At 45.8% G+C, this 27,764-nt stretch overlaps 1 protein-coding gene and 1 long non-coding RNA gene across 2 annotated transcripts in view; one reads left to right on the top strand and one right to left on the bottom strand.

Annotated features, from left to right (window-relative positions):
• The window catches only part of WBP1L (WW domain binding protein 1 like), a 61,105-nt gene extending 36,686 nt beyond the window's left edge, over window positions 1–24,419 (bottom strand). The window contains exon 1 of the mRNA XM_047759538.1: window positions 24,201–24,419. Coding sequence (XP_047615494.1) covers window positions 24,201–24,290 — 90 coding nt within the window. The 5' untranslated portion in view covers window positions 24,291–24,419. The remainder of the gene's footprint in view (window positions 1–24,200) is intronic.
• A 1,183-nt stretch (window positions 24,420–25,602) lies between these two features.
• LOC125116583 (uncharacterized) lies at window positions 25,603–26,895 on the top strand. Its single transcript, XR_007132380.1, has 2 exons — window positions 25,603–25,782; window positions 26,428–26,895. It is a non-coding gene; the product is annotated as an uncharacterized LOC125116583 (long non-coding RNA).
• Window positions 26,896–27,764: the final 869 nt, after the last annotated feature.

Below are 27,764 nucleotides of genomic sequence, written 5' to 3'. Positions count from 1 at the left end.
CTTCTCTAGTCTGAACCTACCTAACAAGAAAGAGGGACACCTGCAGCTCTACAGAAGGAGAACATGGCATAAACGTACTTATTCATTCATTCATTCCACACCTACTGAACACCCATAGTGTGCCAGGCACCAGTGATACCGCCATGAGCAAAACAGACAAGAACCCGTGCTCTAACGCACTAAGCCAACAGTCCACCTTTCTACTCATCAGCCGCCATCTGTGAATAAGTGGAACTGCAACAAAATTATTAGAAATTGAAAAGTAATCTTGTGAAAGTTCAATCTAAAGTATCAAAATTGCATCCTCGGCGTCCCCATTTCCTTGGAACCTAATGAACCATCCTTTTATGGATGCTCCTCAAGACAAGTGTTTCTGATCACCATTTGTCTACTTTTATCTTCTCACAAGATTATAAATTCCTGTATGCAAGGCAGCATTAAACCCCAAACATTACACCAAGCACATCATTATACGCTAACCAAGTGATGGCTGAGAATGGCTTCTTTCTCACTGATCTCCTTGTGCCCCCTGGTCCCTGACCAACCCTCATTGAGCACAAAAATTTGGGGGATGGGGAGAAAAAGAAGTTGAGTTGGCAAATGCAGGCATTCCCAGGAAGATGTGTTCACTTTTTTGCCATGCCTGACAAATAGCACCACAACCCTGGGACAAAGTAGTCACTTTTGGGATTTAAGAGGCAAGATGATAATTAGCAATTTCTGCTAGTCTGGAGAAAAAAGGGTTCTTTTATGTAAGTGGCCCAGGCTCATATGTGGTGGACCAAAGCTAAGTCAAATCCTTCCTCAAATCATTTTAGTCATCTGCTTGACAAGGCAGAATTTAGCTCAATGTTGAATTCATCAACTTAAAAAAAAAAAAAAAAAAAAAAAGGAAGAGTCACACTAAGCCAGAATTAAGCAAGATTATGCTGTCAAAATGTTGCCATTTTAACAACTGTTCATGGCCCCAAGCAGTGTCTGAGACATCGTTCCACTGACCCAGGCCCCTCCTTCCCAGTTCACAGAACCCACAAAGACAGTAATGCTGAAATCCTTTGGATTCTGATTAACTTATTACTTAAGAAGACATACTGCAAGAGCATATATGTTCATGGCTCATGGAATTCATTCCTTCACTCTAGCAGATTTAAGAATCTCTTGGCAACGTTTTTTTCCTAGGCAGCCTCTGCATTTAAAATCTTTAAATTCTGGAGTTCCCGTCGTGGTGCAGTGGTTAACGAATCCGATTAGGAACCATGAGGTTGCGGGTTCGGTCCCTGCCCTTGCTCGGTGGGTTAACCATCCGGCGTTGCCGTGAGCTGTGGTGTAGGTTGCAGACGCGGCTTGGATCCCACGTTGCTGTGGCTCTGGTGTAGGCCGGAGGTCCGCAGCTCCGATTCGACCCCTAGCCTGGGAACCTCCATATGTCGTGGGAGCGGCCCAAGAAATAGCAAAAAGACAAAAATTTTAAAAAAAAATAATAATAATAAAATCTTCAAATTCTGGGACAGAGGCAGGGACAGTTAATTGTTCAGGACTGACAATGAGCCAGCCTCTGTGTTAGGAACGCCATTTAACCAACATGTTAATATGACAATAATCCCAAGACGTAGGTATTATTATTGTTATTGTTCAGCTGCAGAAACTGCGGCATGTGGAGACCTTGTCCAAGGTCACACAGCTGCCAATGGAAGAGCAAGGACCGGAAGTCTCTGATTCCAAAGACTCTTTCCTTTATAGTAATATAGGCGTCATGACATGAGACCAGAACTTACCAATAGGCAAAAACTAGAATTGAGGGCCAGGTGAATGTTGAGGAGACATGCAAGTCCCTGGTCAGTGCTCCAGAACCCTGTTTCTAAGACTGTCACTTACACTGGACCTGACGGTGGTGTTCCCATGTGTAGCATCAGAGTCCTCAGGCTCCAGGACCCCCATTCTGACTCAGAATGATTGGAAAAGTCCTAAAGCTCTCATGTGACCCCAACACACAATTGGTCCCCACACAAGGAACAAGTTGGCGTGGAAGACTTTCCACATCTTGGCTCTCAGGAAACCTGGTGACCTGCTCGTCATCTGGCTAGCTGAGGCTAAGAGACTAGGGCTGAGAGCCCTGGGTTTCTAATTTCGCAATCAAGGAATCTTTAGAAAGAGGGTTTTGTGAGAACAGGACAGCAACTGCCAGGCTTCTAGGGCAGGAGATAATCTCCAGACCTAAAGCTTTTGACTTCCAGGAGCTTTGGGGAGAGGCTGCTAGGCAGACACAGAACACCTTATCTTTCTCAGGTTGTGCACAAACACATTTAAATGCCTGAGAGTTCCCCAAACACACAGAAATGAATACTAACTCAAACTCCAAACCAACGTGAGTGCCTCAATGAAAGTCAAACCAAGACATTGTCATAGCACGAATGTGAGGCTGGACATCAATAAAAGGATCCTGAAGTAATTATTCTGGGGAATGCCATGGGAAGAATTCCGAGCCCAGCACAAAGATTTGCAGAAGCTTGCCAAATGGAAATGTTAAGGACGGCTCAGCTGCCAGAGACCAAGAAGACAGTTTATCTGTGTCCTGGGGCTGGACAAAGGCAGACATGTAGCAAGCCTGCTGAGGCAAGAAAACACACCTCTCCAGGTTGCAGAGCAGGGCAAGGAGCTCTACAAGTCACAGGGCTTGTTGCTTCTAAAGGTATCGACGAAAACCTATGGATGCTCTACTGTTGCTCTTCCCAGATGGCTGGGCAAACAGGCCTAAACCACAGTATGTAATCACCTGCTAAATATCAAATTATATATATTTTTTGGTTTTTTAGGGCCTCATTTGCGGCATATGGAAGTTCCCAGGCTAGGGGTCAAATTGGAGCTGCACCTGCCGGCCTATGCCACAGTCACAGCAACGTGGGATCCGAGCCGCGTCTGCGACCTAGGCCATAGCTCACGGCAGACAACACCAGGGACCAAACCCGCATCCTCATGGAACTAGTCAGATTCATTTCCACTTCACCACAATGGGAACTCCCCATGATATATTTAGAGAGGGAGGATCCTAACATATGTTGATCTCTCATATTGTACAGATGAAAAACATGAGCTTCAGTGAAGTTGGGTAACGCATTCAAGGGCACACACCTAGTGGGCAGCGGAGACAGCATGGCTCCGAAACGGCTTGAACACGCATGGAGCCAGTATTTTGACATTCTGTCACTCTCCCTTCTTTTGTGACCCGATAGTCACAGTCACATCCAGCCACCCAGGATATACCATGGTGATGAGAAGGATCGACTACTGGACAAACTGGTCTTGCCCTGGAGGATTTACTTATTCAATTACCCAGTTGGGGAGAAAAGAGAACGGACACAGAAACAAAGGCAGGCGCTCTGTAATAAATGGGAGGGAGGAGTAGAGGCGGTAAGTGCAAGAAGAGCTTGCAGAAGGGAAGCCACTGAGAGACAGAATGGCCCAAGACAATTTTACCATGAGATGGATAACTAAATAATGCATAAGGTTTGGGTGAGAAGAACACCCTAGGCAGGGCCAAGCATAACCAAAAGCATGGCAACTATGGCACACGGGGCATCTGAGAAAAGCAGAGATAAGGCTCAACTCAGCAGGGGGTACAGTGCAGAGGCTGCTACACATCTACTGACTACTTTTTTTTTTTTTCTTTGTCTTTTTGCCTTTTCTAGGGCCGCTCCCGCAGAATACAGAGGTTCCCAGGCTAGGGGTCTAATCAGAGCTGTAGCCACCGGCCTACGCCACAGCCACAGCAACTCGGGATCTGAGCTGCATCTGCGACCTACACCACAGCTCAGAGCAATGCCGGATCCTTAACCCACTGAGCGAGGCCAGGGATCGAACCCACAACCGCGTGGTTCCTAGTTGGATTCGTTAACCACTGAGCCACAACAGGAACTCCTACTGACTACCTTTAACCAGAACATTTTTTTTCTGATGACTACTGCAGCACCAAGAATGTCAAAAGCAGGAATTTCTATTTTATTATCGTAGGCTTTCTCTTTGCTTGTTTAATTATATTTACTACTGAAATATGATAAATGTTGGCGTTCCTGTTGTGGCGCAGTGGAAACGAATCCAACTAGGAACCATGAGGTTGTGGGTTCAATCCCTGGCCTCGCTCAGTGGGTTAAGGATCCGGCATTGCTGTGAGCTGTGGTGTAGGTTGCAGACGCAGCTCAGATCCCATGTTGCTGTGGCTCTGGTGTAGGCTGGCAACTGTGGCTCGAAGTAGACTCCTAGCCTGAGAACCTCCATATGCTGTGGGTGTGGCCCTAAAAAGACAAAAAAAAGTAAAAATAAAATATAATGTATCTTGAAGCTGATTTTATGGAGGGGGGAGGGGAAGAGAAGACACCATGGCAATGGCACAGCCTACGGTACAGCCTTATTCTTTTTTTCTTTTTAGGGCCACACCAGCAGGATATGGAAGTTCACCAGGTAGGGGTAGAATTGGAGCTGGAGCTGCCAGCCTATGCCACAGCCACAGCAATGCCAGATCCAAGCCGCATCTGCAAACTACACCATAGCTCACGGCAACGCTGGATGCCTAACACATCAAGTGAGGCCAGAGATCGAACCTGCATCATCATGCATATGAGAGCCACAACGAGAACTCCCAGCCTCAGTCTTTTAAATAGAAATAAAAAGTAGCAGAAGCTAAAACCAGTTCACAGCAGCTTCTTACGGTTTCTGCCTCTTGCTTCTCTGATAATGAGAAAATCCTTTTCTCCCCTAAGGCCCCTATCGGACCAGGACTGATATAAGTAATTGGGCAAGGCCAATGGGAAAAAACCCACATCTTTCTGGACTCCACATTGGTATCCCCCCCCACCACCTTTAAGGGATAAAAACCCTTATAAAACAATAGAGAGGGGGACTCTTCTCCCCCCTCCCAGCTGTCCTGGGAGCTATTTGCTTTCCTGTAATAGAGACTTTGCTTGCTTGCTTAAAAAAAAAGAAAAAAAATCCTTTTGTGTTGAACAATCACTCCACCAATATTTATTACCTTCATGAACGAACATTTACCGCCCTCTCTGGAGAGTCTGGGGGTCTCTGAAACGCACCACTGACAGCGGGCTCTCACTGATGGTTAATGGGCTGCTGCCGGATATGCAACTTTAGCTTTAGCAAGTACAACAGCAGCTTTGTTTGTTTTTGTACCAAAATCCTAGGTTCACTTTTCCTGCCCTAAAAACAGTTCAACCTCAACTAAACTGGAAAGGAGCCAAGAATTACAAGAAAACCAGCAAGATACAACTCAGGCCTGTCCCCAGAAACATTTCATGTCTCCTCACAAATTGCTCTCTAGACCAAAGATTAGAATAAGAAAAAAAAGAGAGACACATACATACAGGTCACGTCAACTACATGATACTCACATGTGACTTGAAAAGAGAACTCCATTTAGGAAAATTAGTCTTCAAGATCGCCACTAAATCTGATTTCATCTTTCACCTTTATTTATTTTTTATTTATTTATTTATTTTCTCTTTTTTGCCATTTCTTGGGCTGCTCCCGCAGCATATAGAGGTTCTCAGGCTAGGGGTCGAATTGGAGCTGCAGCTGCTGGCCTACGCCAGAGCCACAGCAATGTGGGATCCGAGCTGCGTCTGCAACCTACACCACAGCTCACGGCAACGCCGGATCATTAACCCACTGAGCGGGGCCAGGGATCAAACCCGAAACCTCATGGTTCCTAGTCGGATTCGTTAACCCCTGCGCCATGACGGGAACTCCATCTTTCACCTTTATTTAAGTTTGCAGCATGACAAAGAGCGACTCAGGCTCCACTTCCAGTGAAATGGTGGCCTGCCCTAACATCAAGGTCATTTCATTAAAATGTACCTCAACTCTGAGTCCCTGGAATCAGCTCTGGGTGCTCTGGGTACAAAATCATAAGAGCAATCACACATACTGTCCAGGGAGAGATCATTTTGGTTGTGCTTTTTTTTTTTTTTGTCTTTTTGCTATTTCTTGGGCCGCTCCCGCGGCATATGGAGATTCCCAGGCTAGGGGTCGAATCAGAGCTGTAGCCTCCGGCCTACGCCAGAGCCACAGCAACGCGGGATCCGAGCCGTGTCTGCAACCTACACCACAGCTCACGGCAACGCCGGATCGTTAACCCACTGAGCAAGGGCAGGGATCGAACCCGCAACCTCATGGTTCCTAGTCGGATTCGTTAACCACTGTGCCACGACGGGAACTCCTTGGTTGTGCTTTTATAGGAAAATCCACTCACTTTTTTATGTGCTCATAAACTCAGCAAAATTATTTATTCTCAGGCCTATCTCCTCTTCCATAGTATAGGCCACTTAAGGGCAAGATGTGTAACGTTCATTTCTATGTTCCTTGCAGTACCAGGCAATGTCTCTGCACAAAGCAGGCCCTCAAGAAAAGATGGTTACATGGATGAAGAGAACTAACAACTAAAGAGAAGATCAAAGGGAGTTCCTGTCGTGGCTCAGCGGAAATGAATCCGATTAGCATCTATGAGGATGCATGTTCAATCCCTGGCCTCGCTCAGTGGGTTAAGGATCCAGCATTGCCGTGAGCTGTGGTGTAGGTCACAGACGTGGCTCGGATCCTGCGCTGCTGTGGCTCTGGCGTGGGCCAGCAGCTACAGCTCTGACTGGACCCCTAGCCTGGGAACCTCCATATGCCAATAGGTACAGCCCTAACAAAGACAAAAATAAATTAATAAAAATAAAGAGACGATCATAAAAATGAAGCCAGGGAATTCCCATTGTGATTCATCGGGTTATGAACCTGACTAGTATTCATGAGGATTCAGGATCGATCCCTGGCCTTGCTCAGTGGGTTAAGAATCCGGCATTGCCTTGAGCTGTGGTGTAGGTCAAAGACGTGACTTGGATCCCGAGTTGCTGTGGCTGTGGCTGTAGGCCGGCGGCTACGGCTCTGATTAGACCCCCAGCCTGGGAACCTCCATATGCCACGGGTGCAGCCCTAGAAAAAGACAAAAAACAAAACAAAAAACAAAACAAAACAAAAAAAGGTAGAGCTCTGATGTGATCTAACCCTCCCCCAACAAGTTTTCAGTTATGGGGAAGGGGATGAAGCAGTTCCTGGTTTTGTCTCCTGTTTACCACAAAACTTCATTAACAACACCTGGAAGTTGCCTTTTTTTTTTTGCTTAAAGGATTGTGAAACTTAATAAGGCCTAGTTGGAAACACACCTCTTGGCACCAGGCCTTCCCTCATTTCCTGGACCTTATGTATATCAAATATTATCTCCTCCTTCCTTGGGCTATTTGGTAACCAAATCTACTCCAGGTATAAGTTTTCATGGTCAAAGACACCAGCAGAAAACAGTAAGATGATTTATCCCTCCTGTAAGTAGTAGGGAGTGGAGAAACTCTTGGGACACACACGCCTACCCCCTCAGTAAAATGATGACCGAAGGTGATGAAACTAGAGAGGGAACCACACTAAATTCGGGGAAGGCTGGACCTTTCGTCACATAACCCCCCCACCGGGGGCCACATCTGCCCCCGGTATTCCTAGGCAGTAGCCAGTGAGGCAACATAGGATGACAGCACTAAGGAAACCACTTCAAAAATACCTTGAAGAGTTCCTGTTGTGGCGCAGCAGAAACAAATCCGACTAGGAACCATGAGGTTTTGGGTTCGATCCCTGGCCTTGCTCAGTGCGTTAAGGATCCGGCGTTGTGTGAGCTGTGGTGTAAGTCACAGATGCGGCTCAGATCCAGGGTGGCTCTGGCTGTGGCTGTGGCCGGCAGATGTAGCTCCAGCTGGACCCCTAGCCTGGGAACCTCTACATGCCATGCGTGCGGTCCTAAAAGGCAAAAACAAACAAAAAAACCTTGACCTGGGGTCCTAATCATGAAGAAAGCACTAGAGCAAAGGAGAAGTGGGCAGAAACGCTACTAAAGCTTAGGGAGGGGAACGCTGGAAGGGCCTTTTAAAGAGTATCCCCCACCACTGCAAGAAGTCCGAGCAAGCCACGATCCCGCCCTGAAAAACAAGCAGCAGGTGCCAACATCTTCACACTTGCATTCACAGTTCCAAAGTCCTTCACTCTGCTTGAGATGCACATTCTTGGCCAGGTGTGAGCAGTATTGCAGAAAAGCTGGTGCTCACCAATGGGAGACACAAAAAGCATCATCCCTGCAGAGAATCCAAGGTTCATAAACTACTTTCACATCCTTTTTCACTGTTCCTTTATCAGCTGGTGATGGGGTCAGGCAGTTATTACTGTCCCCACTTGCCAGACAGTACACCAAAGGTCTGAAAATGTGAGGTGACCTAGGCCTAGACCTAGTTTCTGACTGAAGGGATGGGAGGTCTTCCCATGGAATCCCAGTCAGTGACTGCCGAGGGGCAGATTTTTTTTAAATTAGATTCTCTCGGAGCCCCAGCACTCTAGACCTCGCCATGACACCGTCTCTTTTCATGACGCTGGGCTACTTACTTCACCTCTGAGCCTTCCTTATGTCTATCAGCATTGCCCAGAGACAGCTCCGAGGCAGCCATTTCTGCGATAAGAGACCCATGTGGTTGAAGTTTGCCCTCCCTTTTGGAGATTCACGATGCATGCACGCTATAGTTAAGCCTCTGAAGAGCCCCTCAGTAAAGCAGCAGCCTATTCAACCCTAAATCTCCGACATTTCAAACAGCACAGCCTCTCTTGCTGAACATCTGTTAATAGCATCATTATTTGTAGTGTCTTTCAGCCTCCAAATTCTACGCTGCATTGCCCCCAGCCACATTGCTCATCTGCTGTGAAAGCCACCAACACTGAACCTTGAGGGCAGGCACGGTCAGCCAGGCATGAGATGGGGACACCCAGCTTATGCCCTGGGGAGCTGAAAGAGAAGATACCCAGGCAGGGGCCTCCTCATTTTCCCAGGTTTCTCTGTACATTTGCGCAATCTCAGATAAGAACAGGATTTGTCCAAAAATTCTGCCTACACTAGAAATTGAGGGCAAAAGTCCTCAGTTAACTTGTGACTTTATATACTGAGCAGAGGTGGGAAGAGGATATGTGTGTCCAAAAAAAAAAAAAAAATGACAAAGTTTTTTTTTGGGGGGGGGGCGGTGGAGGAGTGGTGGTGCCATCCTGATTTAAACTTCACCACTAGATCTGCTCACGTAAGAAAGACAAAGCTGTGGTTGGAAGAGCATGTTTAATACTCACAGGATTGAAGGGTGTTGCTGGGGAGTCACTTTGTCTAAAGTAGCGCAACTCTTAAAGAGGGCTGATCACTTATGAAAACTGAAGAACTGTCATCATTAGCTGAATTTTCTAATAGCATTTTTCCCTGGATCCAATTTCAAGTCTCACACGCAAGATCTTCTCCTATAACATTAAGGAATTATTGTCACTTTTTTAGAGTGTGATAATGGGAGGGCAGTTATGTTCAGGAACAGAGGCCTTTTATTATCTTTTAGAGATTCAGACAGAACTATTTATGGTTGAAATGATAGGAAGTCTGCAATTTCCTTCAAAATAATTTCACTGGGGATGAATGGAAGTGAAAGTGGATTTAGATCAAATAAGACTGACCAAGACACTAAATCGCTGAAGTTGGGAGATGAGTACATGGTGGTTCATTGTACCATTCTCTTTAACTTTATTTTGGTAATTATTTAAAATGCTCCATTAAAAAAAAAAAGGACTCTATTCTGAATAATGTCCGTTTTTTTTTATCCTAAATAATATTAACCTTTACAGAGCCCTCAAAAGAACCAGGAAACACCAAAAGCACATGTGACAAAAGAAAAACATAAACTGGAATTTACCAAAATCAGAAACAGTTGTGCTTTGGAGTTCCCTGGTGGCCTAGTGGTTAAAGGATCTGGTGTTGTCACTGCTGTGGCTTGGGCTGCTGCTGTGGCAAGAGTTCGATCCCTAGCCAGGGAAATTCTGCATGCTGCAAGTGTGGCCAAAAAATAAATAACTTAAAACAGTTGTGCTTCAAAGAATACCATCAAGAAAGTGAAAGGAAAAAAAGAAAAAAGAAAAAGAAAACCCAACAACAAAGAATAGGAGGAAATATTTGCAAATTATTTATCTGACAAGGGCTTCATATAGGCTTCCTCACTGTGGGGCTCTTCCTCGAGGCTTATCTGTAAAGTATATGCAACGTGAATCACCACAGGGGATGGCAGACTTCTGTGACCACATGGGCCTCTTATCACAGAAATGGCTGCTTTGGAGCAGTCTCTGGGCAAGGCTGACAGAAGCAATGAAGGCTGAGAGAGATAAGGGAACGGGCCCAGGGGCATGAGAATAGACGGTGTCATGGCTGGGTCTAGAGTGCCAGAGCCTGACAGAGTCTAGTTTAAATAAATTAAAAAAAAAAAAAAAATCTGGAGTTACCATCATGGCACAGTGGTTAACGAACCTGACTAGGAACCATGAGGATGGGGGTTCGATCCCTGGCCTCACTCACTGAATTAAGGATCTAGCGTTGCCATGAGCTGTGGTGTAGGTCACAGATGTGGCTCAGATCCCGAGTTGCTCTGGCTCTGGTATAGGCCGGCGGCTACAGCTCTGATTAGACCCTTAGCCTGGGAACCTCCATATGCTGTGGGTGCGGCCCAAAAATGACCAAAAAAAAAAAAAAAACAAACCTGGAGTTCCCGTCGTGGCGCAGTGGTTAACAAATCCGACTAGGAACCATGAGGTTGCAGGTTCATTCCCTGGCCTTGCTCAGTGGGTCAAGGATCCGGCATAGCCGTGAGCTGTTGTGTAGGCTGCAGACGGGGCTCGGATCCCCCGTTGCTGTGGCTCTGGTGTAGGCCGGTGGCTACAGCTCCAATTCGACCCCTAGCCTGGGAACCTCCATATGCTGTGGGTGCAGCCCAAAAAAGACAAAAAAAAAAAAAATCTGCCCCTAGGCAGTCACTCACTGGGGTTCTATGAGAAGACCTCCGTCCCTTCAGTCAGATAAGGGTCTCTAAAAAGACAATAAAGGATTGAATCAACACTTCTCCAAAGAACTTATACAAATGGCCAATAAGAACATGAAAAAGATGTTCAACATGACTCATTATTAGGAAAATGCAAATCAAAACCACAATGGGCTACTACTTTACATCCACGAGGATGGCTGTAATTTAAAAAAAAAAAAGACAGAGCTATGCTGAAGAGGATGTGGAGACTGAAACCCTCACATACTGCTGGTGGGGCTATATGACGGTGCAGCTACTACGGAAAACAGGCTAGTGTTCCTCAAAGGTAAAACACAGAGTGGCTGTACAACTCAGCAATTCCACTTCTAGGTATATACCCAAAAGAATGAAAACCATGTATGTCCATTCAAAAACCTGTCAATTCATGTTCATAGCAGCATTATTCCTAATACCCCAAAACTGCAAAAAGCCCAAATACCCATCGAGGACTAAATAAAATGTGTTACAACCATACAAGAGAATATTAATTGGCCATAAAAATGAATAACATACTGATGGATACATGTTACTATGGGAAGTGAAAGAAGTCAGGCACAAAGTAGCACATGGTATATGATTCCATTTATATGAAATGTCCAGAATAGGCAAATCCAGACAGAAAGTAGATTAGTGGCTGCCGGGGACTTGGGGGGGTCGGGGAGGGAGATGAGGAACGACTGCTGATATAGCACTTCTTTTTGGGATGATAAAAATGTTTTGAATTTAGATAGTGGTGACAGAGGCCCAACCTTGTGAATACACTAAAACCCACCGAATTGTACACTCTTTTAAAATCAATTTTATGGTATGTGAATTATATTTCAATAAAGCTGTATTACAAAAAAGAAAAAAAGCCTCAGAAACCACCCTCACGTCAGAACAGGAAGTACCAAATGGAGGTTGGGGACAGGTGCCAAGAAGCCCCAGGGAACCCCTCAGCTCCGTACAGTACACCGTGTGCTGAGAGCAGACAGAGCTGCCTGTGGCCCAGCGCTGTGGTCAGAACGAATGACAAACCACAGCTCCAGAGCACACTTCCTTGCTGGTGGTAACCCCCTACTCTTTTTCTCACTCAAGAGGGTACAACGGTGTGCATCTCAGAATAACAGCATAAATCTTAACTTACCTTCTACAAGAATAAACAATTTCATACTTTATTATTTGAAAAACAATTGCTGACACAACACCTGTCATCTGATTGCCAAGGCTGATGATATGGAAAGTGATGCCGGTACCAAGAAGTGAACCAAATTATATTCTTTTGGGGGGGGGGGGTAGGGAAGCGCCCGCGGCTCATTAAAGTTCGGGGACCAGGGATCCAATCCAGGCCATAGCTAAAAACCAGATCTTAATCCACTGTGCCACAGGGGCAACTCCCAAATTATCGTCTTAAATGCCTCCACTGAAAACAGATCTTGGGTCAGCAAGAGAATAGGGAAGACTTAAAGTTCCCCAAAGCTAAAATAATTAACAACAACAGCTAACATTTGACAAGTGATTTCCTAGGTGGCATGCACTGCTCTAAGTGCTTTGTAAGTACTCAGTTAACCCTCAAAATAACCCAATAGGCTAGGTGCTGCTACCTCATTTTACAGAGGAAGATACTGAGTTAGCTAACTAGCCCAAGGTTACATGGAAGCAGTCTGGCTCCAGAGCCTGCACTCTCAGCAATGCTGCTTCCGAGCATCTCTTCTCTGGGATGACCGCCTCGGAAGGGTGGCCATTGACGCATGAAGGGAGACGTGTGCCACGCTGCAACTGGCCAGCAGCTCCAGGTCACCTGCTTGACATCTTCCAGAGGACCACAAACTTCCTCCTTGAGCACATGGCAGGCATTTCTACCGTTCTCTGGCTACAGGCTTGTTGCTCTTGGGTGAATCCTGCTCCACAGTAAAGGGAGCAACTGGTTTGCAGCCAGGAAGGAGACTGGTTAGAGACCTATAGGCTTTTGAGGAAGTGAACCAAAATGTTCCCCGGGTGCCCACTTTAAGAGTCAGAAGGCACATTTTCAAGGATGAGCAGAGGGTGTAGGTGAAGAAATGATGCTCATACGTGTGTGAGGAAATGAGCCCTTGACCGCCCTGCTGATGGGCATGTGAACTGATACAACCGCTTTGCAGAGCAACTTGGCACCACTGGCCCCAAATTTCAAATGTACAGACCCTATGACCTCACACCCCCCAATTCCACTTTGAGGAATCTAGCACAACTGCAGAAAGAAGTACAGCAATGTTCACGGTAGCACAGTGTGACATGGCAAAACCTTGGACACAATGTATGTTTATTTATGGAGGGGTGGTTAAATGAATCATAGTCTAAAGCAATAACATAAGAGGCTCTTTTAAAAAAATCAGAGGTATATATGTGATATGAAAAGAAGTCTACAATATATTAAGGTTTGAATAAGTGAATGTTGTTAAAGTGGTACATATAAATTATCCCGTTTTATTATTATTATTATTATTTTTAGGGCCACACCTGCAGCATGTGTAAGTTCCCAGGCTAGGGGTCAAATCGGAGTTCCACCTGAGGCCTACGCCACAGCCACAGCAATGCTCGCCTGAGCTGCATCTGCAACCTACACCACAGCTTCTGGCAATGCAAGAGCCTTAACTCACTGAGCGAGGCCAGGGATTGAACCCACATCCTCATGGATACTAGTCGGGTTCTTAAGCAGCTGAGCCACAACAGGAACTCCAAAATTATCCCATTTTTTAAAAATGAAAGAAAATAAAGAACCCTACCCATACTAACAATTTTATGTATTTTATATATGTGTGTGTGTATGAATTTATACATAGGAGTTATATTACTACAGCTATAAATATGCAGCATAAGCAGAAAAACCACCAAAAATACACACCAAACCACAAACCTTCACTTTTCACTCTAAGTATTCTTGTACTTCTGTATTATTTACCACTGGTATGAGCGTGTGTTATTTTTGTATAATTAAAAACTGATGTGGGGAGTTCCTGTCGTGGTTCAGCAGAAACAAATCTGACTGGCATCCATGAGGACACAAGTTCAATCCCTGGTCTTGCACAGTGGGTTAAGGATCTGGCGTTGCTGTGAGCTGTGGCGTAGGCCAGTGACTACAGCTCCAACTGGACCCCCAGCCTGGGAACCTCCATATGCTGCTGGTGAGGCCCTAAAAAGACCAAAAAAAAAAAGGCAAAACAAAAACCAACAAAAAACAAACAAAAACACGGGATATGAGAAGATACCTTAAAGCCCAAGAAAAGCAGCAATCACATCTAAGAAAGAAAATGCAGAGACAGCCAAAGTGAACCTTTTGCCAAATCAGGCCAGTGGCACAGGTTTTCTGCCTGGCCCCACCCACCACGAAAACAGTAAGGGGATTTGTATATTTAAAGACGAGGGACTCAAGAAAAAAGAAAGAAGTACACAGGATGAACTTCTCACACTATTCAACTCTACATTCAGGTCCCGAAGAGCTATCATGCTCCAACATCCCCATGTAGAAAACCAAATATTAACTTTCTCTCCCAAATAAACCCCAAATATGTAAATCCGATCAATACACCAACCTACTTTTTTTTCACTGTCTGTGGTTGGTTTTGTTTTGTTTTCCTTTTTCTTTTTTAGGGCCGCACCTGCAGCATATGGAGGTTCTCAGTCTAGGGGTTGAATCAGAGCTGTAGCTGCTGGCCTACGCCACAGCCACGCCAGATCAGAGCTGCATCTGCCACCTACACCGCAGCTCACAGCAACGCCAGATCCCTAACCCACTGAGGGAGGCCAGGGATTGAACCCATGTTCTCATGAATACCAGTCAGGTTCATTTCCACTGAGCCACAATGGGAACTCCCTGGTTGGTTTTTCCTACTGGGGTGAAATGGCCAGGTGGCATTTGAGATGAGGAAGATAATTTTAAAACGGCAAACAAAAACAACATGTACAACATTGTTACAACATAAGATCTGTGTTGCTCCACATTTAAAAATCAAAACAGACATGTTTTTATAACTTCACTCTAAGACCCACCCTTCCAAGCCACCAACATTCTTGCACCATCTTATATTCACTCTCATCTCTTCCAAAACAAGTTTAAATTCTTTAAAACACCTAAGATTGTGAATCAAAACTGAGCTGTGGTGCTTTGTGGGTGATGGGGGCACCACGAACAGAAGATATACAGCTCATCTACTTTCCCACAGAAGAAACTATGGAAAGATGAAAACCAAAAGTAAATAAATCCAGCTATGGGAACGTAGCTGAGTAAGCAAGAGAATCTCCCAAACCCCATCCAGGCAAGGCTTACAAGTCTGAGAGGATGACCTACTTTAATTCCCACACTAGGAAAGCCCAGAATTGTATCAACAAGCTGCAGAATTCAATAGGATGAGGTTTGTTTCCCTTTTCCTTACCTCCCAGGTTGCAATGTTCTGGATTTATTTGTAGGTCTTTGTTTGTGGTTTCCAAATTACATGCGGGTTTTTGGCCAGACTTTGCTCCACCTAGTGGAACTGCAAAGGATGGGACAAAAGGGCGGTGCCTACAGCCAGACCTTGGCCTAAGTAGAGAGGTCACCAAGACCCGCTGTCACTGCTCCCTGTCACTCAGAGGCCACTCTGTCTGTGCAGTTACAGTGGGATCGGTGGCCGGGGGCACTGCCCACAATTGGGGTTGCAGGGCAAGGAATGAACCCACATTATTGCACCATCTGGTCCTGATGGTCCCTCAAATGTGAGTCCAACAACTTAAGGCAAGAAGAAAGAGGCCCTCAGGAATATAGATGAACAGGCATTCAAAAGGAGTTGGATTTTTTTTTTTTTGTCTTTTTAGGGTTGCACATTTGGCTTATGGAGGTTCCCAGGCTAGGGGTCAAAATGGAGCTATAGCCACTGGCCTCGGCCACCACAACCACAGCAACTCAAGATCTGAACTGCTTCTGTGACCTACACCTCAGCCCACAGGAATGCCAGATCCTTAACCCACTAAGCAAGGCCCAGGATCAAACGTGTATCCTCATGGATGCTAGTCAGACTCGTTTCTGCTGAACCACAACGGGAACTCCAGGCAGTTGGAATTTTGAATCCAAAGCCATCTAAGATACCCAGAGCCTCCAGAGTTGCCAGCTTGTGCTCAACACCCCCAGCTGAGCTGCATCCTGGGGCCTGGAAGAGAGGGCTCTCCTCCAGATGTAGCCCACAGCTGTCCAGGACCATCAGGGCCTCTCTGTGGTGACCCTGAGAGCACCGAAGGGTTTCTGCAGGATGAGCCTGTGTGCGAGCAAACGAACATTCGTGAGGCCAAAAAACGAGAGGAGAGCCAAGCCTTGGACTGGGGAAAGGAAAAAGTTCTAAGAACATGACTCAATTCAGATTGGTTATGGGACCAAGGAGGACACTGAGAAAAGAAAGGAACTGGCCATGAGGCTGTAACAGGGCCGAAAACAAACATGTTCTTAAAGTGAAACCACAAGGGCAGACCAAAGCCAGAGGGAAGAAAGTTCAAGACTAGCTGACCTAGGGAGGCTCACCTGCTTACTGAACCCCAGACTTAAAAAAAAAAAAAAAATGTGCTTCTGTCAAAATAGTTGATGTTGGCTGACAAAGCAGAACTGACTGGTAACATACGTCAACAAACCTCAGAGTGACCAAGATGCAGGACATTAAAGCTTTAAACTGTTCCACCTGAAATGTGCTCTCCGCAGTTGTTTGCACACACATCTCTTCACAAGAAGGCTGACCTCAAACCCCGAGATACTGAGCGGGAGCTGGCAAGCGGATGGCAGGTACCACCCAAGGGTTGCTCCACCTTGGCACCACCGATATTTGGGGCCAGACAATTCTTTGTTGTGGGGGGATAACCCTGAGCAACGCAGAACGTCTGGCAGCATCGCTGGCCTTCACATGATAAGACTCCAGCAGCACTCCTGAGTTCTGACAATCAAAAATGCTTCCAGACACTGACAGATGTCCTCAGGAAGGGGCAAGATTGTCCTCCATTGAGAAGCACTACACAGGTTCACCATGAAAAGTCACCTACGTGGGTAAAAGATCACACGGACAAATCTAAACTCGGCTGTAGAACAGAATCAAGGAAGTTTCTTTCCAATCCCCAAATCTCAGTTTCTGAACCTCGTTTGAGAGTTGACACTAACTGACCAACCACAATGCACTCTGAGGGCCGCCAATAATAATAGTAGTGATAGGAGTTCCCATCATGGCGCAGTGGTTAACAAATCCGACTAGGAACCATGAGGTTGCAGGTTCGGTCCCTGGCCCCGATCAGTGGGTTAACGATCCGGCGTTGCCGTGAGCTGTGGTGTAGCTCGCAGACTCGGCTCAGATCTGGCGTTGCTGTGGCTCTGGCGTAGGCCGGTGGCTACAGCTCCAATTCAACCCCTAGCCTGGGAACCTCCATATGCCGCGGGAGTGGCCCAAGAAATGGCAAAAAGACAAAAAATAATAATAATAATAGTAGTGATAAGTATTATTATATTTAGTAACCGTTAAGTATATTCCAAAAGCTTTACACATATTATGTCTTTTTACCACACAACGAACCTGTAAGGGACATGGATTATTATGCCCATTTTATAGATGAGGAAACAGAGGCACAAAGAGGTTAGTTAACTTGTTCAGGGGCAGTAATGGAAGATTCTGACCCCCAGAGGCCATGCCCTCACCACATCAGACTACATGTGGAAAGCTCCACACTGGAGAGCTGTTAGATCTGCACTGTCTAATATGCAGTCAGTAGCTACATGCAGCTACTTTATTTATTTATCTTTTTAGGGCTGCAACCATGGCGTACGCAAATTCCCAGGCCAGGGGATTGACCAGGAGCTGTAGCCTCTGGCCTATGCCACAGCCACAGCCACAGCCACTCCAGATCCGAGTCACATCTGCGACCTACACCACAGTTCACGGCAACGCCGGTTCCTTAACCCCCTGAGCAAGGCCAGGGATTGAATCTGAGTCCTCATGGATACTGGTCGGGTTTGTTACCGCTGAGCCACGATGGGACCACTTACTTACTTATTTTTTAATTTTTTATTATAGTTGATTTACAATGTTCTGTCAATTTCTGCTTACAGTAAAGGCTACTTAAATTAACTAAAATTAAATATCATACCACTTTGGAAAACAGCCAGGCAGTTCCACAAAAGGTTACACAGAAAGCTATCATATGTCCCAGCAATTCCACTGTTAGGTACATACCCAAGAGAAATAAAAACATGTATGCCTACATAAAAACTTGTACATGCATGTGCACAGCAGCATTATTCATAACAGCCCACAAGGGGAAACAGCCCAAACATCCATCAACTGTTGAATGGATATAAAGAAAATGTGGTACATTCATACAACTATCAATCAGCCAATAAAAAAGAAATACTGATACATGCAATGATATACCTATACATCAACGTGGAAGAACTTTGAAAACATTCCAAGTGAAATAAGGACCACATGGTGTCTGATTTCATTTATACAGAATGGCCAGAATGGGCAAATCCAGAGACAGAAAGGCAATTAGTGGCTGCCAGGGGCTAGGGGAGGAGGGGGTGTTTTAAAGGGAAGAGCCCCTAATGGCTATGGGGTTTCTTTTGGAAGTGATGAAAATGTTCTAATATTGGCTAGTGGTGATAGTCACACAACTCTATGACTTACTTAAAAAAACATTTTCTGTACACTTTATAAGGAGGATTTTTTTTTTTTTTTTTTTTTAGGGCTGCACCCACGGCATACGGAGGTTCCCAGGCTAGGGGTCAAATCAGAGCTACAGATGCCAGATTACACCACAGCCACAGCAGCACAGGATCGAGTCACGTCTGTGACCTACACCACAGCTCACGGCAATGCCAGATCCTTAACCCACTGAGCGAGGCCAGGGATTGAACCCCCATCCTCATGGTTCCTAGTCAGGTTCGTTAACCACTGAGCCACGAAGGGAACTCCAAGGATGAATCTTTCGGCATGTGAATTAAAGTTCAATAAAGTTGATCCAAAAAATTAAACATTAAAAATTCAGTTCCTCAGTTATGGTAGTCAGATTTCAAGTCCTCAACAGCCACAGGTGGCTATGTGGCTACAAAGCAGAGATACAGATCTTTCACCACAGAAAGTTCTACTGGACAGCACTGCTTCCACCAATGGATAAAGGGTCTCCTAACCATCTAACTACAGTCCACCCTTCAAGTCTCAACCAACCTGCCCAGGCTTCTACACACCCACAGGTGAAGCTACGTGTCACTTGCAAACGCTCCATTTTCACTATTTTGTACTGGAATAAATGTTCCCCCTTCCTGGTCCCTAGATATCCTACTCATCTTTATCAACCTTGAAAGCCCTGTCCAAATGCCTCTGAAGCTTTCGTTAAATCCCTGCCTTCCCCCAGCCTTAGCAACCATCCCCACTGTCCTGCCACCACGCTGATCCCTCCTCATTACAAATCATTGTTGTGTTATTTGTCTTTCCCACAAGATTATTAGCTCCTTGAGGACAGGGATTCTGTTACACATTTGAGGGTTCCCAGCACCTAGTGAGACCAGCCTGCTGCCAAGAAGGAACATTCCAGTAAATAAATGTTTGCTGGATTCTACTGAAAGGACTGACAGCAACTCAAGGTGTTGATTTTAGGTAACAGCTCACTTTGGTGTATAAAACAGACTAAGACAATGAGGGAAAGAGGATAAGAATCTGGAAGTCTCATATCCCACTATTCTCCAAGAAGGAATGAGGGTGGTTGCACTGAAATGCTGGACTTGGGAAAGGAGAGAGGAACAGGGTTTCTGGACTGAAACCTGGGACCATGGAGGTGAGTAAAGGTTGGGGGAAGGGGTTTACTATTGGAGGGTGTGGTGGGGAAAAAAATATTAGGAGCTAGGGCCCCCATCCAAATCGAAGTGTTAAGGATCTCCCATTGTGGCTCAGCAGTTAATGAACCTGACTAGCATCCATGAGGACGAGGGTTCAATCCCTGGCCTCACTCAGTGGGCTGGGATCTGGTGTTGCCATAAGCTGTGGTGTAGGTCGCAGACGTGGCTCAGATCCTACGTTGCTGTGTCTCTGGCGTAGACCAGCGGCTGTAGCTTTGATTGGACCCCTAGCCTGGGAACCTCCATATGCCTTAGGTGTGGCCCTTAAAAAAAAAAAAAAAAGACACATCAAAGTTTTAAGCATGGCAGAGGAAAGGTAAGGACTGCATCTCTACAGGTTTGTACCCAGCTCAGGGGCTGGATCACTTTATGGAAAAAGACATTTCTACTAAAACTTTAAACACTATAGTCAGATTTTTCGTGTTGAATCTAATCAACAAGAAAAAGAAACTCGATATCTCTCCATCATCATATTTATTTATTATTTATTTAATTCTTTTGGCTTTTAAGGGCCACACCCACAGCATATGGAAGTTCCAGGCTAGGGATTGAATCACAGCTGCAGCTGCCAGCCGATATCACAGCCACAGCAACGAGGGATCTGAGCTGTGTGTGACCTTCACCACAGCTCACAGCAATACTGGATCCTTAACCCACTAAGCGAGGCCAGGGATTGAACCCTCGTCCTCATGGATACTAGTCAGATTTGTTACTGCTGAGCCATGATGGGAACCCCTCCATCACAATTTAACTGGAAGAGGAGTACCCACAGCAGTGCAGCAGAAACGAATCCGACTAGTAACCATAAGGTTGTGGGTTTGATCCCTGGCCCCACCTAGTAGGTTAAGAATCTGAGGCTCGGATCCTGCACTGCCGTGGCTGTGCTGTAGGCCAGCAGCTGTAGCTCTGATTAGACCCCTAGCCTGGGAACCTCCATATGCCTTGGGTGTGGCCCTAAAAAGAAAAAACAAACAAACAAACAAAAAAAAAATTTAACTGGAAGAGCCAAATGCCAAGGCTTTACTATCTGGAGACTCTACAGCTTTTTTATTCTTTATGGATTCAAGGAATCACACATCTGAGTTGCAATGACCTATAGGAGAATAGAGGTCTAAGTTCTTATCACAGAAGGGAGTCAAACTGATAAACTTATCCGGGCCAGGATGGCAGGAAATAGCTGTTCCAGTGCAGAGCTGGAACCAGGGAAAGGAAGCTGCCTAATACCATATATTTGATACTAAATGCATGTGTAAAAAAAAAAAAGACTGTATTATGAAAAAGAATATACGTGTATAACTGAATCACTTTGCTATACATCAGAAACTAACACAATACTGTAAAATAACTACACTTGAATTAAAAAGGGGGGGGATTCCTGCTGTGGTACAGTGGGTTAAGAATCTGACTGCAGTAACTTGGGTCACTGGGGAGGTACAGGTTCATTCCTGGTCTGGGAACTTCCATATGCCACACGTTCACTAAAATAATTAAATTAAGTTAAAAACAAAGATTGTATTTGATAGAGTCTTTTTTTTTTTAATTTGCTTTTTTGGGTTGTACACATGGCATATGTAAGTTCCCAGGCTAGGGGTCTAATCGGAGCTACCGTTGCCAGCCTACAGCACAGCCACAGCAATGCAGGATCTGAACCACAGCTCACAGCAATGCCGGATCCTTAACCCACTGAGTGAGGCCAGGGATCGAACCCGAAACCTCATGGTTACTGATTAGATTCATTTCCTCTGCACCACAACAGGAACTCCAGAGCCATTTTGAGGATAAAAATGCAAGGCAGTACCCATACCATTTTCAGTACAGAATGAGTACAGAGAGTTCTCCTCAATTGTGAGCTAGCTGGAAGCTACTTGTTGAAATAAGGACACTGAGTACCTGAAGTACATCCTATGCCAAAATGGTCTGTGAGATTGTTTTTTTTTTTCCTTCACAGATTTCTATACGCCAAAACAAAACAAAAACTAACTTGACTAAACTGTGGTGGATTCAGAGTTAATAATTATAGAGTAAATTGAATTCAAAAGGTTAAAATTCAAAACAATTCTCACTACAGATATGGAGAACTTGGCAAGAGAAAGAGAGGCTGTGAGATGGGGGAAGGAGGGTTTGGGGGAAGAGGGTCAGGAGGCAAGAGACTACTCATTTCAAAAACTTTCCCTTCTCTGCAAGAACTTTAACCACATAATAGCTGCTGGTCAATGCTAGCATCCATCCAAATGGAACAAAGTACAAAAGCCACCCTGTCCCAAAAATAAGTAGTGGGAGTGCCAGAGAAATGATAAGAAAATGGCCTGTGATCCACAAACTGCAATTAGGGCATGACACTGAAGATCCCCTCCCACCCCTTCCCTCCACCTCCCAGGCTTCCTTCCATGAGCAAGGAAGGAATCTCCCCCTTCCATCCTTCCTCCTCTCCTGCTAAAGAAATGGACCTGGTTCCCACCAGTGCCTTGGAAGCCAACCAGCCCTCTCTCCTGGGGTGATGGAGACCACAGACCCAGGGCTCCCACCTCCAAAGGCTGCACCGTTCCTAAATCGACCCTCTACCATTTAATTGCTGGTCACTGGGAACAGCCTTTTGCGATAGCGACAGAAATAGGCAGGGGCAAAGGAAAAGCAACAGTTCTCTATTTTGTTCTTTCGACATCTATACTTCTTAGCTTTACCAGTCCTAAAGATTGTAACTTTTCTAGAAGATAAAGCAAATTTATTTCTCCTGTCAGTTGATGATTTTAACTGGGAAAACAACCCCAACAAAGCCTAAAACAGGAGAGTCCCGGCTGTAGAAAAAAGCAATGTATTGGGTCAGAAAATGAGCTATATTCCTTTCATGCGTTCTTTCTAATACACGTAAATGTATTCTTTGAGAGAAGCAGAGGATACTTCCATAGATAAAGGAATAAGTAAATTGTGGTGTAGCCACACAATGGAGTATTATTCAGCCACAAAAACAGATAAACCTTGAAAACATTATGGTAAGAGAAAGAAGCCAGACACAAAAGGTCACATACTGTAGGATTCCATTTATATGAAATATCCTGAACAGATAAATCCACAGAGACAGCAGACTGGTGGTTGCCAGGGTATGGGGGAAGGAGGAATGGGGAGGAACTGTTAAATGGTACAGGCTTTTCTTTTGGAGTGATGAAAATGTTTTGGAACTAGATAGAGGCGGTGGTTGCACAATATTGTGAGTGTACTAAATGCCACTGAAGTATTCACTTTAAAATGGTTAAGTGGTTTTAAATGGTTTATGTTATATACACTTCAGGTCATTTAAAAAATTAGTTTGTTACATAGAGGATACTAATGAGCAAGACAAGATGCATATGTGAAAAGGCTGCCCATAAACTCCTAGGGAAAAGATAAGTGTGTGTATTTTTGCTGGTACTCTGCTTCTACTTGATCACAACACAAAGTTCATGCTAAGCTGTAGAGACTCTGCCATTTTGCTCTGTGTGTGTGCCTTTCTGAAAAGACAGGGACAGGGACAGGAACAGAAAGTGAAGAAAATAGAATGGTAAAGCCTTGCCAAATGCAAGGGAAGGAGGGGTGATTCCCCCTGCTGCACCCCACCCAACTTGGCACCAGGAGCAACGCTCCCATTAAGGTTTCGAAATGCCAGCAGCAGCTGAAATCAGCACAAGCTTCTCTGCCTGGGTAAGAGGCAAGCCACCTAGCAAGAAAAGCTGGGGTGCTCCATTTGTTGCCCTTACTGGCATCAGCACCACCCTTTGCTCAAAACGCCAAGCTGGTCCAGACCGACATGGGTGACTGGCTCCCCCAGGCCAGCCAGCCCGCCCAACAGTGAGAGCTTGTTACCGCTCGTGTGCCATGCTCCTGAGGAGCCCCAGTCTACTTCATCTCACCTGCCTTCCAAGAGCCCTGCCTCCAACACCATTAAAAATGGGGCCTAGAGGCCTAGAGGCTCCTAGACCTTTCCCAGGTGCAGCTTGAAATAAATATCCCTCTCAGCCCCTCCTCTCTCTCAGGCCCACTCAACCACGGACCCCTATCCGCACAGACGTACACGCGGCATCGCTGCCTTGGAGACACTGTGAGACAAGAATGCGCGCCCCTCATGCCCCTGCTTGGCACCACTATCCGGCCATAGCCATCCCATCCCACCTTACCTAACTGCCGTCTCAAAGACCCCTCACTCACTTGGTACCATGCCTCTGCCACTTCCCTGACACCAAAGCCATCACAGGTGTCCCTCAGTTAAACACCGACGCCCCCTTACATCCTGTCCACTCCAGACATGGGTGCCCCTCTTGGGACCCGTCGACTCTTGACAACAACATCCCTTCAGCCCCCTCCAGCCAGGCCTCGACGACCCCCAGACCTCCAGCCTGGCCCAGAAGCTCCCTCCCCCTTACCTGCGGGGGTTCGGCCCTGGCTGATAGGGGGCTGGGCAGCGCCTGGAGGAGCAGGAGCGCCATGCCACCCAGGAGCCTTCTCCTCTCCATCCCCCTCCTGCTCCTGCTCCTCCGCCACGGCGCCGCCGCCTCCCTCCTCCTCCTCCCTCTCCTCCTCTTCCCTCTTCTTCCTTCTTCCCTTCTTTTCCTGTTTCACTCTCCCCACCCGCTTCCGGCTCTGCTCCACCCCGCCCAGCCGAAACACCTCCCAGACACTGGGATGGTTCTCCAGTTCCAGAGCTTCATTGGTTTTCTCCCTTCTTCCATTGGTTAAAACAGCCGTCGATCAAATACAAGTCCCGCCCCCTCATGATGTCGGAAGACCGGAGAGAGCTGACCAATGAAAAGTAGGAGGAAGCCGGGCCATCTTGAGTGCTGCGAGGCGGCGTAAACGCGTGCTGCTCCGCAGAGAGTGGCGGAAGTAGCTGGAATCACGGGGGCTGGGCAATCCAAAACATGTATGGAAGTCCATTTTGGTGCCGCCATCTTGAGTGTGGCGGAAGATTTCCCCAGTTCAGCAAAGAAAGGGAAGGGGTATAGCAATTCTAAGCGGTGTTGGAAAATAAGTTCATTTTAGAAGGTAACCGAGCGCTCTGAAAGACAACTGCAGTCTAAAGAGCTTTTGATGTCTTTTGTCTTTAAGCATAGCCCCAGTACCAGGTCCTGCTCGTGGTCTCAAACAGTGGTTTCGGTCGATTTGAATTCCCTATAAGGCAGTACCTTTATTTGAGACAGTGCTTTGTCACCACAAATGAGAGAGACGAAATTCTATTGATTCTACCTTAAAAATAGGTCTGAAATCCATCCCCATTGCTTCAATCCATGTTCTCATTTTCTGGCTAAATACAAGTGGTCTCTTCTGTCCCAGTTCCAATTCTTTCTTGAATCCCTTTCACCAACCAAAGCTGGGGTGCTCTACCACCTAAAACCAAGAATTCTCATCTCAGGGCTTCCCCTCTCGAAATACTTCAACCACCTGGACTGGACTTATAGTCCCAACTTTTAACATGCTTCTTTGTGTGTCCTGGTCCCAGCATACCTCTTTATCTCACCCACTGCCACTTCACTTCCCACATCCTGCTCACACCTAACAGTTTAGAGCTCCCCAGAGTACTGAGCTATGCAGTGCCCTTAATTTCATTTACACTTTACACAGTTTCCTGTTTACAAACTCCTCATTCCCACCCCCTCCTCTCTTCTGAATTCACATAACACTTAGCACACAGTGTATCTATTTGTAGTTTCTGCCTGCCTGACCCCTCCCACTAAACGTGTAGCTTTTTGTATGGCACACCAGATCTTACACTTTTTTTTTTAAAGAAACTCCTACAACACCCTGTACAGGGCCCAGTCACGAGCTCAATCAATGTTGGGAGAATAAACGAACAAAAGAAGACCGAAAGCAGAGAAGCCAGCTGCCCTGAGCTGCCAATTTCCTCTCAAAAAACCTGCCAAAGCATTTCAGAGCCTGGCCCATTCTAGCCCATAGCTGAGCCCAGAGGGAGTTGGTTCTTGGTTTAAATGATGGCAAAGTGGGAAACAGGTAAGAGTGAAGAAATCAGTTCTGTCTCTATCCTGATCCTGCTTTTCCAAGTGCTGCAAGTTGTTTTTTTGGTTTGTTTTTTGTTGTTGTTGTTGTTTGGGGTTTTTTTTTTTTTTTTTTGTCTTTTTGCCTTTTCTAGGGCCGCTCCTTGTGGGCCATATGGAGGTTCCCAGGCTAGGGGTCGAATCGGAGCTGTAGCCTCCGGCCTACACGAGAGCCATAGCAATGCGGTATCCGAGCCAAGTCTGCAACCTATACCATAGCTCATGGCAATGCTGGATCCTTAACCCACTGAGCAAGGCCAGGGATCGAACCTGCAACCTCATGGTTCCTAGTTGGATTCGTTAACCACTGTGCCATGATGGGAACTCCGCTGCTTTCCCAAGTGCTGCACGTATTTTTGACAAACTTAATTTTCTTAGAAATTCATCCACTCCACTATCAAGCTCCTGGAGAGAGGAAAAGATTAAGTACTAGGCAAGGGCCACATTATTTTCATAGCACAAGTTCTTAGTCCTGGCCTCAAGGAGTTATAAGCCCTCCGTAAAAGGCCACTTATCATCATCATTAGGAAACCCCAATGGTTTAAATCTGGCAAACACAGGGCATTTTGTCCTAACTCCCTTTTCTCCCTTAACCTGAAAGCTCTGACAGACAAACATGACAACCTGCCCCATCTGGATCAGCACTTCTCACGACGAGGCATTTTAGTCACCGTAACCATCTCTTTCCACATCCTGAAGGAGCCAACTCGAAGACAGCAGAGAGGCCTTGCAAAACAGAGCTGAGATGCAGTTTGAGTGAACTCATTTTCATCTGCCTCTGAACTGCAGCCACTACCTACTCCAGACTTTTCCGAGAGTAACAGTCTATGAAGAGAGAAGGAATGCCAGGACGCTTAAGGAATTGGGAAAGAAAGGTTGGGGATTCTTGAAAGAACTTCAGTTCAGAATTGCTTCCAAGCTCTGCCTAGCTCTGGTAATGTTTTCCTTATTTGCCTGTGGAAGTGAGAAAAGCTGAAGGCAGATTTCCTGTCCTAAGGAAGCTAGCTCCAAGACACAGACTTTTCTGCTCAGACATCAGCTAAAATTAAACTGTACATGTTACAGCATGGATGAACTTTGAAAATATTATGCTCAGGGAAAGAAGTCAGACACAGAAGGCCACATTGTGTGATTCCATCTATCTGGAATGTCGAGAATAGGCAAATCCACAGACAGAAGATAGATGAGGGGTTAGCAGGGAGCTGGGGGATGAGGGTAATGATGAGTGACCACTAATGAGTACAGTTTCTTCGGGGGGTAATGAAAATATTCTGGAACTAGACAGTAATGACAGTTGGTGAGTATGCCCCAAACCACTGAATTGTACACTTTAAGTTGTACCACTTTATAGTATGGGAATTATATTGTAATATTTTTAAGGGGGGGAACCAAACTGCAGTCAGTACCTTGACCTCAGAGAGGAGGCCCCTGCTCTTTAGAGCAGTGGTCCTTCAGACACGGTCCCCAGACCAACAGGATCAGCATCACTGAGAAATTACCAGAAATGAAAATACGCAGGCTCCATCCCAGACCCACACAATTAGATGGGGCCCTATAATCTATGCTTTGAGAAGCCCTCCGGGTGAACATCACATATGTTCTCAAGAACCATTACTTTTCGTGTAAAGGACACGTTAGTAAATATTTTAAGCTCTGCATGCCACATACACAGGGTCTCACATAGTCCTCTTTTTCTTTTTCATGACCTTTTAAAAATGTAAAAACCATTCAGTTCCCAGGCACACCAAAACAGATAATAGGAGTTCCCACTGTGGTTCAGCAGAAATGAACCTGACTAGTGTCCATGATGTGGGTTCAATCCCTGGCCCGGCTTAGTGGGTTGAGGATCCAGTACTGCCGTGAGCTATGATGTAAGCCAGATCTGGCGTTGCTGTGCCTGTGGCGTAGGCCAGCAGCTGTAGCTCCGATACTTAGACC

The sequence above is a fragment of the Phacochoerus africanus genome, chromosome 15 (assembly GCF_016906955.1).
Source record: "Phacochoerus africanus isolate WHEZ1 chromosome 15, ROS_Pafr_v1, whole genome shotgun sequence".
Classification (NCBI taxonomy): domain Eukaryota; kingdom Metazoa; phylum Chordata; class Mammalia; order Artiodactyla; family Suidae; genus Phacochoerus; species Phacochoerus africanus.
The sequence above is the reverse complement of the archived record's forward strand: the minus strand, read 5'-3'. Positions and strand labels throughout refer to the sequence as shown.